The sequence below is a fragment of the Chelon labrosus genome (assembly GCF_963514085.1).
Source record: "Chelon labrosus genome assembly, chromosome: 4".
NCBI lineage: Eukaryota > Metazoa > Chordata > Actinopteri > Mugiliformes > Mugilidae > Chelon > Chelon labrosus.
In genome coordinates, this window is record NC_140340.1 from 13,231,676 (window position 1) to 13,245,573 (window position 13,898).

General features: G+C 45.3%; 1 protein-coding gene across 2 annotated transcripts in view; it reads left to right on the forward strand.

Moving 5' to 3' along the window:
- The window catches only part of pax7a (paired box 7a), a 44,149-nt gene extending 30,465 nt beyond the window's left edge, over positions 1 to 13,684 (forward strand). For both annotated transcript variants that reach the window (XM_084543885.1, XM_084543886.1), the window contains exons 8-9: positions 9,550 to 9,799; positions 10,873 to 13,684. In XM_084543885.1, coding sequence (XP_084400011.1) covers positions 9,550 to 9,799; positions 10,873 to 10,988 — 366 coding nt within the window. In that variant the 3' untranslated portion in view covers positions 10,989 to 13,684. The remainder of the gene's footprint in view (positions 1 to 9,549; positions 9,800 to 10,872) is intronic.
- The last annotated feature ends 214 nt before the right edge of the window (positions 13,685 to 13,898 follow it).

Below are 13,898 nucleotides of genomic sequence, written 5' to 3' on the forward strand. Positions count from 1 at the left end.
AACTTGTCCGGGTCAGACTCTGCTTTGTCTTCCCTTGCGTTTACCCAAATTTCAACCAAATGGCAAATCAGTTTCAGCTTTGAAAATTATCGACACACATTCTACACCTCACTGTTTATTTTTTCATGATTATTTCCTGTTTTTCCTTCCCTGTAATGGAAAAAAGCAACACAAAGGGGCTCTCCATCGAGATGGAAATGAGAATTTGATATTGTAAGTTACAGACAGCATCTGTTTGCGGGAGATATGCTTGTGCATTGGTATGTGCAAGCTATTTCTTCAAGAGTCTGGCATTGATGGCCTTGCGGTTGCTGTAAAGATTGACAAAAATTCTCTGATTCGCCGTAAATGGGCTGCGGTGGCGAGGTGCCAAGTCTGTAATGGAATCCTGCAGCGTTCAGCAGTCCCGACAGGAGTTCGCGTCCATCCCAATCCCATAACCTATCCCGACAGCACACATTTTCCCATTACAGGCAGTGGAAAAGCCATCCACTCTCAAACTGGTTGCTGTCATTGTTGGATATACAACGTGTTTGGCTGGTTGAGGGAGGCAGTATATTAGGGCTTGTGAGAGTGAAGCTGTGCATGGCTGGGCAAAAGGTATGAAACCAGAAGTGTGTTTTGTTGTTGGTCTTGTTTCATTTAGCGGCACAGCAGGTGTTGGAAAGAGCGAAAGGCAAGGGCACGGAGGACAGGCATTCCTGTATTTTATAGCAATCCTTACCTGAAGATTTAAGCTTCACGCCTGCCTTTTCAATCTGCTCTTTCTTATTTTTAATATTCCATTTCAACTAGACCTTTGCCTTGACCCTCCAAATTGCTTCAAATTAAAATTTTGCTGACAAAGAAATAAGCAAATTGGCTCTCTTTTTTAAGTGGAGAGGAAACATGTAATCATCCGTCGAGAATATAGTGCACTTTTCACAAAAAAACTAGTAATCTGACTTTAAAATACTTTTCAAATGATCCTTTGAAGCGGTGTTCGTGGGCTTCTGCATTTGTGGAAACATTTGGCTCTAAATTCCTCATTATTGCATGACAGGGACACCTGCTGGGAGAGGAAAGAAAACAACTGCGCTTGCTGGAGAGCTGCATGCACGAGGAGCTCAGTGGCAGAACTTCTCAGAGAAATCTCTCGAAAATGCTCACATCAGGGAATAAAGAGAACAGAGAGCATTTCTCTTGCAAAATAGAAGTGGGAAATGCACGCAGAGCTGTTGTAGGGGTGTCCACAGGTATCTCCGTATGATAAAGAGTGGTGATAGTGAGAGTGGGACGCCTGTGAACTCCATAGGTATGGTGGCTAGAGATTTTATTGCTGTTTTGATGAAGGAAGTTCACAAAGTTTTGTGAGGAACTTTTTTTTTTCTGTTTTGCAGTTTTATGAAAGTGTTGTGTGTTTTGGAATGACAAGGATGTGTGTGTGTGTGTGTGTGTGTGTGTGTGTGTGTGTGTGTGTGTGTGTGTGTGTGTGTGTGTGTATCTGAGGAGGGCCTTTGGGCTGTGTGAGTGGGCCGGGCCTACACACACACACACACACACATAGACACACACATGTACACGGGATCAGAGGCAGAGCGGCTCTCACCCCTGCCTCCCTTTGATCTGTGTCCCCAGGCCTGCCTGCCCGCGCGGCGCTGCACCGTACCACGCACGCTGACACCATGCTCACCAGCGACTCCCCACAACTGTCTGAGAGAGATAAGCCAGGGGAGACTCCAAACTGTGCTGCTGCTCTTCCATTAGCTAGCGCAGACGCTTCTTTTAAAAATGGGATGAATTATTTTTAAGAAGCAAGCTCTGCCGTTGCCAAAAAAAAAAAAAAAAAAAATGGAGAGGGGAAAATGTACGGAACAATCTGGAGCTCTGGCTTCATTCCGCCTCCCTCCCTGACTTCTAACAAGACATTCTGCACCTGAATACCAATGAGAGGGGGAGATTCATGTAGTCCCCCACATTATTAAAACTTGGGCATTAAGCCTCTCACCGGGCACTGTGTCAGCTGGCAGGCTCCACTGACAACAAATCAAAGGGGATGAGCACATAGCCTGCATTCATAGCTCAGCCACTCGCAGAGCAAGTGGGGGAATACATACTGGTTAATTAGAACTCCCATTAAAACAAATACTGTTTCAATTTGGCAAGTATAAAAAAAGATGTAAGAGGCTTTCAGAAAAAAGAGACCTGCTGTTGGCTGTTGCCAAGAAAATCCAGGGACTGTAAATCATATCCACTGGCTATACTGCTTCTGCACAGATTATTAGTGTTTGCCGTTGTTTTGCAACATTTTTTTTTTTTTTTAACTCGGAGGGAACGTTCTCCGTCTGCGACACCAGAAATGTTCCTTTGCGTGCACCGTAGTTGTCTAGCATTGGCCTTCTGCATCGCTACACCTCTTGGTTTGTCTTTCTCCCGCTCTCACACGCTTGTACCAGTGTCGGCTGCAGCTGTTACACATTATTTAATTTTCTTTCTCGGCCTAAACCTGAAGCTTCGTGACGGTTTTAGAAATAAATTGCAGCTTTGCTCGAAGGCCCCTTCTTCTAACAGCGGAGACGGCACTGCACATTTCCGGCCTCTGCATACCTGAGCCATTTGTTGCTCACTGCACCTTTTAAGTCTCGATCACCCAAGTGCTGCCGTTTTCTTTTTTCATTCCAAAATATTTTTGGTTGGAGCTCGGTGTATTCATAATCTATTTTTCACCTACCAACCTTCCTTCCCTCCATTTGGCTTTTTGTCATCCAATGATGCCTTGCCAATAGTGCTTTGCTCTCTCACTCTCTCTCTCTCTCTCTTTCTCTCTCCCCACCTTCCTCTCTTGCTCCAACTCTCTCCCCTGGAGAGGCAGCTCTTCTCCCTACGCCCAGATGAAAGGCTACGGCGGACAATAAAAATGCTATTTAAATGCAAGGGTGTTTGTGTGCGGGTGAGAGATATTTCCTGCTGAAAGTGAGCTGCTGCATCCTGATAAATAGTAAATATAAGGGAATGTGATTTACATTTATCTTGCAGAGGCAGCCAATATGAATTTCAGTAAATCCTAGAAGATGGGGATTTAAGGAGGAAAATGACTGAGACTGATTCACATGCTGTGTGTCCCACGCAGTCGAAATGCCTATAAGGTGGAGAGTGGTGCTGCCTTTATTAAAGTATAGGCGCAGACATCGATCCTATCTAAAATACCTATTACACACAGGCATACATGCTCATCTGTGGAGATTTCCTGCCTCATGCGTACACACAATTTGAAGGTGACTCGAATAATAGTAATAATAAAAATAATCATAATAATAATGAGTCTGCAGTAGCAGGCTGTTGGACAGGTGACGTGTCTGTGAGCCATACGCTGGGTGACCTATCTCTTCAGGGTCAAGGGTCAGGGTGCAAGGGGTTATGGGATGGCTGAGGAAGAAGGAGAGCTGGTTTGCTGCGAACCTGCCCCGTTAGCCGGAGGTTCGGGATGTTGTCTAGCTGCATGTGGTTCCTGTTAGTTCCAGATGCCGCTCTGACAGGTGCATAGCCGTGATTAATACTCTCTGACTTTTTCTCTCACCCGTTCTGTCCCTCCTGCCTTCTGTTTCCTTCTGCATGTCCCTCGCTGGCTCCCCTGCGCTCACCATCTCCATCACCGCGGACCCGTGCTCGTGACCCCTTGGCAAAAGTTTATCTAACGCTCCCAATTTTCTTAGCCTCTGTAAGAAAAAGGTTAGAAATGTGTTTCCGGGTGGCTTCATTGCACGTGTCTCTTTCTGTCTCCTCTTTGACAATAAGATGAGAATATGGGAGGGTTTGTGGGGTCCTCAGCTGGTCGTCTCATGCAGCAGTTCTCCCCACTCAGTCTCCAGCTGAGAGCTATTTCACTATTTATTTACATGTAATTATGGCTATGAGGTGCAGATATTAACACTGTCAAGAACAATTTGACCTGACATTTTTCACTAGACCTGGCCCCTGCTGTTTTTAGCAAACAACCCCCGCTTCACCACCACCTCCTCCTCTTCTTCCCTCCCACCCCCCTTTTTCCTCCTCCGCTCCCTCGATCCGCCTCGCTTTCCTCCAGGAGCTGCTCTCTCTCACACACACACAGGCCTTGCCTCGCTGAAACCACTCTCCTGGAATCAGAAAATCTGCCGTTTAATTTAGAGGAGGCGTTGGTGCAAGGTGCGGAGAGTCGAAGGTTGTGTGTGTGTGTGTGTGTGTGTGTGTGTGTGTGTGCGTGTGTGCGTGTGTGTGTGTGCTCTCTTAGAAGGGGCCTCTCTTGTTCCCAGTGGCTGAATCCATCCCATAGTTACTCAAGCATATCACTAGCAGAGAATAGAGGATTGCTCCCCACACGTTCTCCAATTGCAGTCCAATAGACGGCATATTAACCTCTGGTTAGTGTGGGGCCAAGTTTATAGCTTATACTGTGGGACGTTTAGGAGGGCGGGGGGGACCTTCCTCCAGCTTGAGCAGCTGTGCTTTCTTAAAGTTAGCACGAATAAAAGTGCCCTAAAATGGATTTAGCTTAATGAAAATTTGCAAAGAGACACAGAGGCGGTGTGGGCAGCCATAAAATAAATATGAATTCTGCTTTATTTCCGCTTGTTTAAGCTTCCTTTGTATGTGTGAACAACTTCATGGAGCGCAGAGAGAAGAGACACGGGCAGAGAATGGCTAACATGTTGTGAGGAGTGACAGCTTGTTCCAGTGCCCGCTAATCGTCCTCATCTGTGCCTGACTTGTCAATGCCCAGATTCTGTCAGTGCCAATCAGCCACTTAATTGAACACAATTAGCACCCCACCCAAGCCCCCCATATGCATTACATTCTTCAAAGGCCCATTTCTCTCCCTCAAGCACCAAAGCCCCCTCCCCGCCCTCCCATTCTACCTCTCATTCTGCTTCTGTCTCTTCATCCTATGGCGCTAGTGGAAGGCACTTTTCAGTTTTTATTAATGTGCCGCGGCCAATTAACGCAGTGGCACACAGGCCAGAGCCCGTCATCTGCTGCCTGCCACCATCCCGGCTGTCTGCTGCAGCCCCACGCCACCCCTCGCGCCACCTCCACCGTGACCAAAACGCTTTAATTCAATTTATGCAATCACTGTTATTTTTAAATAGTCATTTTGTCTGCTCAGATGAGGGGCCTTACTGCCCGCTGGGCCGGCCCTCTCATGTGAGGGATGGGGGAGGGGTGGGACGATGTGGGGGCAGGAGCTGACTGACTTTGGATGAGGGGGGGTTATTTACTTCATTTATGTTTCATTTCAGGTTATTTTGTGCTTAATTTAGAGTTTTAGAGGATTTGAATCAATGGAAATGACACATGATTATCAAACTAAATCTCCCAAGTTATACATATAGATAGATAAATGTGTGGTTATTATTATTATTATTATTAGTTTATTTATCAGGGACAATGCAGCGCACATTATTACATACATAGCTATCACAGTCAATGCCATAACAATGTCTGTAGATGTGTTACATAAAAGGTTTCTAGCCAGTTGGCTAATTTGCAACCCCAGTCCCTGGTCAGACCTTTCTATAAACATGTTGTAGTCTAAAAGTATTCTAAAAGTGTAGTATATGTGTACAAACACCTCTCTATGCACATAGAAACCAAAAAAACATCAAGGGTAATTTTAGTGTTCACATCCTAACCATACACAACAGAATAACCACAACATACCAGTCACAACATACGCCAATACAATAACACAAAAAGCAAATCACATACGATACATATGTATATATTTAATACTGATATTTATTTTATATTTTAGCTGCTTCCAAAGTCAGACACTTCCAGACGCTGTATCTCTGTGGCTTCTGGGTCACAGAATTAAACACTGTTCTCTTCCTGTAATCACACCCTCAGGACTGGCCTTCAAATATTGATCTGAAATTCAGTGTCATCACTGTGGATCTTTAATCGGTCCCTGCTGCAGCGAGTATCAGCCAGGCAGATCTGCTAAGGTGCACAATGCTATTCTGCACCACTCAGATAACTTACAGACATTTGGAGTGCTCATTTTTCCCTGTCTGCCCCGGTGACCTCTGCCTAACTTAAAGGTACATCTTGGGGGCATTTTGATTTGGGCAGAACGGGGAGGTATCGGTGACAGAGGAACTAATCCAGTATTGCGCAGATTAAGAGTATTTGTGGAGTGGGGTGTGTTGGCGCTGGCGCTGGGAATGGAACAGAAGGGGCTCCTATCAGCTCTCCAGGCAGGCTAGCCCTCAGGCCAGCGCAGTCCTACAGGAGTCTTTGTACTCCCCAAAGCTTCCACTTTACTCTCACTCACTCTATATCACCCTCTCCTCTGCCCCCCCTCGCTTTCGTTGTATAGGCGATCATATTCCCAGCGTTCCCATTTCCTCTCTTTACACTTGTGAATTTGTGTTGTTTTAATGTAGTCCAGGGCCGCGCAGTTATTATGATCAGGTGCAACAGCTGTAACATTTCTTTTTTTTTTTTTTTTTTTTTTTTTTTTTTTTTTTTACGAATTACACATTTGAGGCCCCAGAATACAGATACAATACATTTCGTTGTTTCAAGTGGAATATAAAAATTATCACAATAATTTCAAGATTTCCGGTGGTGCAGCACATTTTCATTCTCATTTTCTTTTCTCGTATTTTTACTTGTATCACTCGCAGTTGCTTCCGTCAGCTCTGTCACCGTCACGTTGTTTTATTCTGGAGAGAAATCCAACAAAGGACAACTCGTCAAACAATCACGCAAACAAAAAAAAATTTAAAAAAATAATGTAATTTGGCTGTTGAAGAAATTAGGGAGCTATGAAAGGGCCTCTTTTTGTCTCAAGTGCGCTATTTATTTATCTGAAAGGATGCACATTGTATCAATTTACACTTCCCCGCTCACTTTGCCACAGGCTGGAGGGCTCAGAAGTTGAGAGAATTAATTACTTTTTTATTATTATTTATAAAGTAATCTATCTGTAGAGAGAGAGAGAGTATAGAGGAGAAAGGAGAAGGAGAGGGTGAGGGGAGGGGCTGTGTGTACGAGAGGCAGGGAACGCCCTGGAGCATTGTCCTTTAAACTAGGTCCTGGCTCACATTATCTCTCAAACCAGCACTCACACAACGTCAAACAACAAACGAACTCTGGGCTGCTGAGGACGCTGTATGCAAGGAGAGAGGGAGGGAGGTGGTGGGGAGAGGAGGGGAGGGATGGAGAGAAGCAGGGAGAAACTCTGCTCTGCAACAGTGTGTTGTATTTATGTTCAAAAAATAATGCAGTTGTTCAGACTCAATTCTAAAGTTTTACTTAATTTGAACTACTTGGATCTCGTAATGTATGATTTTAAAATATGAGCTGCACTCTTAACCAATGAGCCGTAACCTTCAATACTGTCAATACAAAAGAAGGGAAAGGGACAGGCATGCTACACGCCGTGCCAGAATATAATATCTATTAAGTTTATTTTAACATAGCGTACAGCAACATAAACATGGGAATGTATCCAGCCGCGAACGGTTTCTTTACGAGCCTTTTCGACTAAGTATCATTTAACACTTGAATGTGTCGTGAAAAATCTTTATGGGAACATCAAAGTAGCAAAACCCTGCAATTAAAACTGACCTGGATCACATAAAATACTGTAGGTGTGGGTGGAAGAAGACAGCTTTACTTGGAGGATGAAATGACACCGCCGCTGTTCCCGAAAGATAACTCGACCTCCGTCTGAGGGCAGTGGTGGCACTGCATTGATTTTTTTATTTAGCAGTGCGAACACGAAACCGCAAACACAAATCCGAACACTCCAGAAGAACGGACCTTTTCCCCTTGAGGAAAACTTTGTCAACACAGACTCTACTTTCTTTTTTCTTTTCTTTTTTGTTGAGGACGTCTGAAGGATAGCTACACCCTCACAGATGCCAACACTCGTCAGGCTCTAAAGTGGTCGGCCCATCCTCATTTGCTAAAATAGCAAAACAGCATCATGTCAACGATAAGAGGCCTTTTGAAGAATTTTTATGAGCATGAATAATAATCGAGCCAATTGCTGGCTATTCTGTTTCATAAGGAAGCGATGTAATCGGCCTTCAATTAACCAATGACTAAAATGGACTCGTGCCCTCGAGCCGTCTCTCTCAGGACACTTTACTAGCTCCCCCTTCACTTTCAGCAAATCATCAGGATATATACTCCTCGTCCTCCTCAGTGTGTGCCGCTCAGCTCCAGATGGGAGGGAGCATCACATGTGTCCAGCATGAAGAGGGCCATGAATCTCCGTCTTATGCGTACATGTCACATGCTTTGTCCACACATGTGGAGGGTATGGTGGGGGGATTCGTTACTGATAGAATTAACATGTGGAAATGACTAACCAGCCTTTATGTTTCTGGTGTGCCTCATATTTCCAGGGAGGCCTCTTCTAAAGATATGATTAATTTGCAGAATACGGTTAATTTTCCCTCTGTGGGATACTCCTGGCTTAGTGCATCGTTTGTGGACTGTTTGGCTTGCCCCTGCGTTGCCTCTATGGCTGCATATGTGCGCGCATGTGTCGGCCCGTTCGTGCATGCGTGCAAACATATGTCTCTGTGTGCATCGCCCCTGTGGTAACCACCTCCATGATGGGCTAATTGGTTTAGCAGCCAAGAGGCCAAAGGCCAGTGCAGCATAGCGAAACTCAACATGAACCTGATGTTGAAAAGGAAGGCTTCCCTGCTATAGGAGGGGAGCATGTGTGGGACAATTCCCTTTTTACCCCCCAATACACGGACACACATTCTCCACTTTCCCTTTTTCACTTAAAGAAATTCGCAGCATAAGAAAACAAAATTCTCCACAGTGTTCAGGGCCACTGTGCTTCAGATTGGAGGACCACTAGAGGTAATCTCTTCCATTTTAACATATTTTGAGACCTTCTTCTGACGAGTGTCACATGCTATTACATTAATCTAGAATATTGAATTGGAGGCTTTTATGCACTATGAATAATATACACACTGTAATATTCAGGCGAACCCCAACCTGCAGTATCAGCGGCTCCCTCACTGTGGTTTGTAGAGCCTACTTTGTGTGGGGATCTGAGGGGATCATTTACCAGTTCCAACCCCATTACTATTCATGAGATGGGTAGGCTAGGGGCGAGGGATTAGGGACTCCCTTGGTGCTTGTTGTGCTGTAGGCTCGGGCTCAGGCCTTAGGCTCCGGGACAGGGGCTGTCTGGCAAGGATGGTGGGTCTATTATCACCCTGGGACCCTTCTGTCCCACAGCAGAACACTTAGTGGCAGCGCCAGCTAATGGAAACTGAGTCTCTTGTTCCCTTTCTCCTTTTTTTTTTAACCTCATCACCCTCCTTGTATCCTCCCCCTCCTCTTTAAAAAAAAAAAAAAAAAGATGGAGAAGTTTCTTCCTTCCCCTATTTCGAAGTTGAAATGGTGCATTTCTATTGGCATCTTTACCGTGAAGTGCTGGGATGGCGCTATACTTGCAGAAATAAAGTACTTTCCCTCAACTCTGTCGCTTTGATCCTCAATTTTCCAAGTTTCTAACATCCTCTTTCCCCCCCCCCCACCTCCCCCCAGGTGATGAGTATCCTGAGTAACCCCAGCGCCGTACCTTCCCAGCCCCAGCACGACTTTTCCATTTCCCCCCTGCACGGCAGCCTGGAGAGCTCCAACCCCATCTCAGCCAGCTGCAGCCAGCGTTCTGACACCATCAAGAGCGTGGACAGCCTGGCTTCTTCCCAGTCATACTGCCCCCCCACCTACAGTGCCACCAGCTACAGTGTGGACCCCGTCACTGCAGGCTACCAGTACAGCCAGTATGGCCAGAGTGAGTAACGTATATGTCTTTTCTGTCCTGACTACATTTTTGAAAGCCTGTGAAGTGATGCCCAACTCCCAGGCAAGAGCCTCCTGACCTTTGCACCCTGGTTGGTGGAGGCAGACACGTGCTCTTGATAAAGACCCCCACCACCACTATCCTCGTACAGAGCTTCCTTAGTCACACCCCACTCCACTTGGATGGGAAAGAGAAGAGGGCCACTTCAAAGAACGGCACACCCTCAGGGGCCACAGTGTCCTCTTGCCCACCTCTTTCTCTGCCTTTTCCATCACACACACATATACACACACGCCCTCGGGGCAGGAAAGAGTTTGCTTTATTAGATTAGCATAATTGACTGATGCTGTCACAGCCATTCATAAGAGGTAAAATGAAGCACACTTCCCCAACTAGACAGGCAGCAGCAGCAGCTTGCTGACATTTGTTTGTATTTATGGGGTGGTTCTAGTAGTGATCTGGTGTATTGTGCTTCTTTTCATTATTTTATTTTTTTTTTCGGTGCCTCCTTTAAAAATGTGTCTGTGCTGCGCGAGAATGCGAGCGAACGCCGATCCGTCACGTTTTGTGTGTGTGCGCGCACCAGTGTTTTGTCAGCAGCAAGAAACTGATGGCAGCGCGGATGTGAGCTGATGTGAGGTTAATTAAGATGGTGATTGAGCACAGTAGATGGGTAATGAATGGAGGAGAGAGCAGAGAGCTGCTGTCTGAGGATGAAAATGATCGGCCATGTGGAGTGTGGAGGGCATGAAATCAGAGATGCCAAGTGTAATGAAGACTGGCACACAGAACACACACGGGGACCCGTCTGAGTGACAGCATGGAGACTTTACCAGGATGCACATGCTCTGTGCCAGCGGCGTGCCAACCTCAGACAAGGGACAGGGGAGGGGTTTTTATCTTTCACTCTGTCTGTGTGAAGTGTTTTTCATTTGACTCATTCTCTTCTGCCACAGCTTATTTCAGCCTTAATCAGAGGAATGAAATGGGAGTGAATGGGACATATGTCTGAGGAATCAACCACCTGTCTAACACGCCTATTCTGTCTTTTTCTCTCTGCGTAGCTGCCGTTGACTACCTGGCTAAGAACGTGAGCTTGTCCACCCAGAGGAGGATGAAACTCGGAGACCACTCTGCAGTGCTGGGGCTGCTGCAGGTGGAGACGGGACAGGCCTACTAAAGCCGCTCGGGACACACCCTGCACCCCTCTCTATTTCGCCCTCTGCCACCCTCCTCCATGCTCCATCAAGTCTGGACTCCAACTCCGGCTCGCCTCCGCGCTGCTCGCTCCGCAGCTCAGCCATGACATCAGCGCACAGACTCTCTGCGTCCCGGAGAAAGTGACGCTCGTGGGCGTGGCATGTCCCCTTCGGGAATGGAACTAAACCTTTCACGCCATTGTCGACCGCCAGGCGGCTCCGCACCCTTTTTTCCTCAATATTTGGGCGTCTTTGCCTCCTCCCCGTACTTCTGTCCCAGCCCCAAACCTTGTTTATTTGGCTGAGAGGGCCACACAGGACCCCACACGACCCAAAGACGGTCGCTTGACTTGGCCCCGGATTCCTCTTTGTCATGGCTGCACTCCAGCACACATTTAGAGCCATCAACAACTTGTACTTTGACCTTGCTGTTCATAGTAGTTAACAAAGCCAATATCATTTGAACGACTCTTATCCTTGTTCCTTTTTGATATTGTTAAGATTATTGTTGCTGTTATATGATTATGGTTAATGTGATTTATGTTGTTCTTTGATTCCATTCGTATCTCTTTTCTCTGTTTAGATGTTGGTGTGTAAAACGCAGTGGATGACTGAGGTGATCTGGGAGTGAGTGTCTGTTGCGCGTGCATGTTTGTGTGTCGGCGCAGTCACACAAGAGAGGATGATTGTTTTCCAAGCTGCTGTTCTTCTGCCTGTTCCCTGAGCTCATGTGCTCATGAGCGATTTGACCTTCCCACTTTCATATTCATCTTGACATTCCTAAAGAACTTGGCCACTCTGTGGGAAGTCTGGCTGGATGGATTCTGCAGGGAATTAAAGCAGCGTTTTGGCGGCCAATAGCTTTCCCCCTGTAACCTCCATCCCATCCTTAGCCGCGGTCCATAGGGAGGAGGGGGCATTGTTTGTAAAAACAGGATTGGGGAAATTAATGTATTTTGAAATATGGACCTTGCCAAGGAGGGCTAACTCATCCCACCCCCCCGCCGCCTCCCCACTTCTCCCAAATCCCTTCTGCTAGGGAATCCTATGTGACTCAAACAGTGTAAAGCAGATTAAATCACGCAAATATAATGTCAAAGCTAATTCACAGTGACCCTTAGCCAGAGTTTCAGTTTTTTTTTTATAGCATAATTAGCACATTTTTGTCAATGCACCTTCAGTTGGTTTCCACTTTTTCGACTAAACCATCATTCCTTCGAAACATTCCTCAGGCTCCACCCACATATATAAGCATTCCAGCTTTCTCTGTTATGAGATTAAATAGAAGACAAGCTGTGCCATTCACATGCACTCTGGAAAATCATTTAATCCAGTCAGTTGTGAAAGGGCACAGGTAACGGCCACTGATTGACCCCCCTCTCTGGTCTGGACCGGAGTCCCCTCCTAATCCTCCGCTTTGACGTACTCACCGACATGTACAAAAGAAGAAAAAAAAAAATTTAAATAATAGTGGATATGAGACATTTGTGTAGCACTCATAGTTGACTTTTGACACGATCCAGGACCAGCTGTTCCCTTGAGATATATGTGATTTTTCTTTTTCTTCTCCTATTGACATCAGTGTGATAATGACAATGTACACAGAATTGATAACTCTCAAGACAGGATCTGGTCCTCCGTCGCCTTTTAAAAGCTAAAAAAAAAAAAAAAATGTACAGTAGCTGGAGCAGAATGTGTATCGTTTCTTTATAAAGAGTATGTTTTATACTAAAACAAAACTATGTTGAGTGGTAGGTAAGCAAGGGATCTGTGGAAGTAAATGTTTTATTTGATTTCTTTCTTTAGCTGGCTTGTTTTTCTGTTGGTTTTCTTTTAATTATATTTAATTGGTTCACGTGTTTCGACCAAATGTTTGCTTTCGTTTGTTTTTTTGTTTTGGCCCAGGTAAGAATGAATTTGTATAAATTAATAAAATAAGAATTCCATTAAAAGTGTTCCAATTAAAATTGTATTAAAGAGGATCAAACTGAGCTGGAAGGAAAATGAAAAGCTTGGCGTCACCGACAGACTCCCTGGACGACAGGACCACTGCATGACTGAAAAGGTGGCGGGATCAAACGTGAGGGTGTTTTTTTTTTTTTTTTTTTTTTTTTTCCCCCCACCACCTCATTTTACAAACTGATCAGTAGTTACGATCAAACTGGACCACGGACCTAACGCACCTGAACCCTGAGCCTTCTGTGTGACAGCAGACACTCTGCTCTGGGAAACCGTTTGCTATGTGGACCAATAAGACTTCAGGAGACGACGTCAAAGGCATCGCTGACTCCGCACTGAACCACAGCCGTTGCAGCTGCTCCACTTAGACGCCTCACTCATGTGTATATTTTAAAAAGGAAGAATTTTAGAGTTGTCTTTAGTGTATCAAACCCATTTCTAACACTTGCGTCAATAAACATTTGGATATTTAAGGCATACAACTCTCTCTCTCTCTTTCTCTCTCTCTCTCTCCCTGCCTCCTCCCTGACTGTTTGACCCTTAACCTGTTTAGTTGCTTTCTGACATCTGTGCTTTGCTTTACTCCTTTTTCTGTTCCGCATGTGTGTATATTATCATGGTATAATTTATTCTGCTGTATGAAGTATTAGAGTAGTGGGAAACTTGTATTGGTATTTACTACCTTCAGCCTGTTGGTGTGTTTACTGTAACACTGGCGTAACTGTTATCAATTAAAGATCCAAAACTGATTCTGGCATTTGTCCTTTGTTTCGTTGTGTGGTTTGTTTTCCATGTGTTATTATCTGCATATTTATAGGTAGCATATATGTGCTTCTGGGAAGTAACATCTGTTTCCAGCTTTTCAAATGACAGGATTTGCTGTTTTTCTTTGCGTTAGAGTGAAGAGAAAATTTTTTGGGTTTTGCGCTATT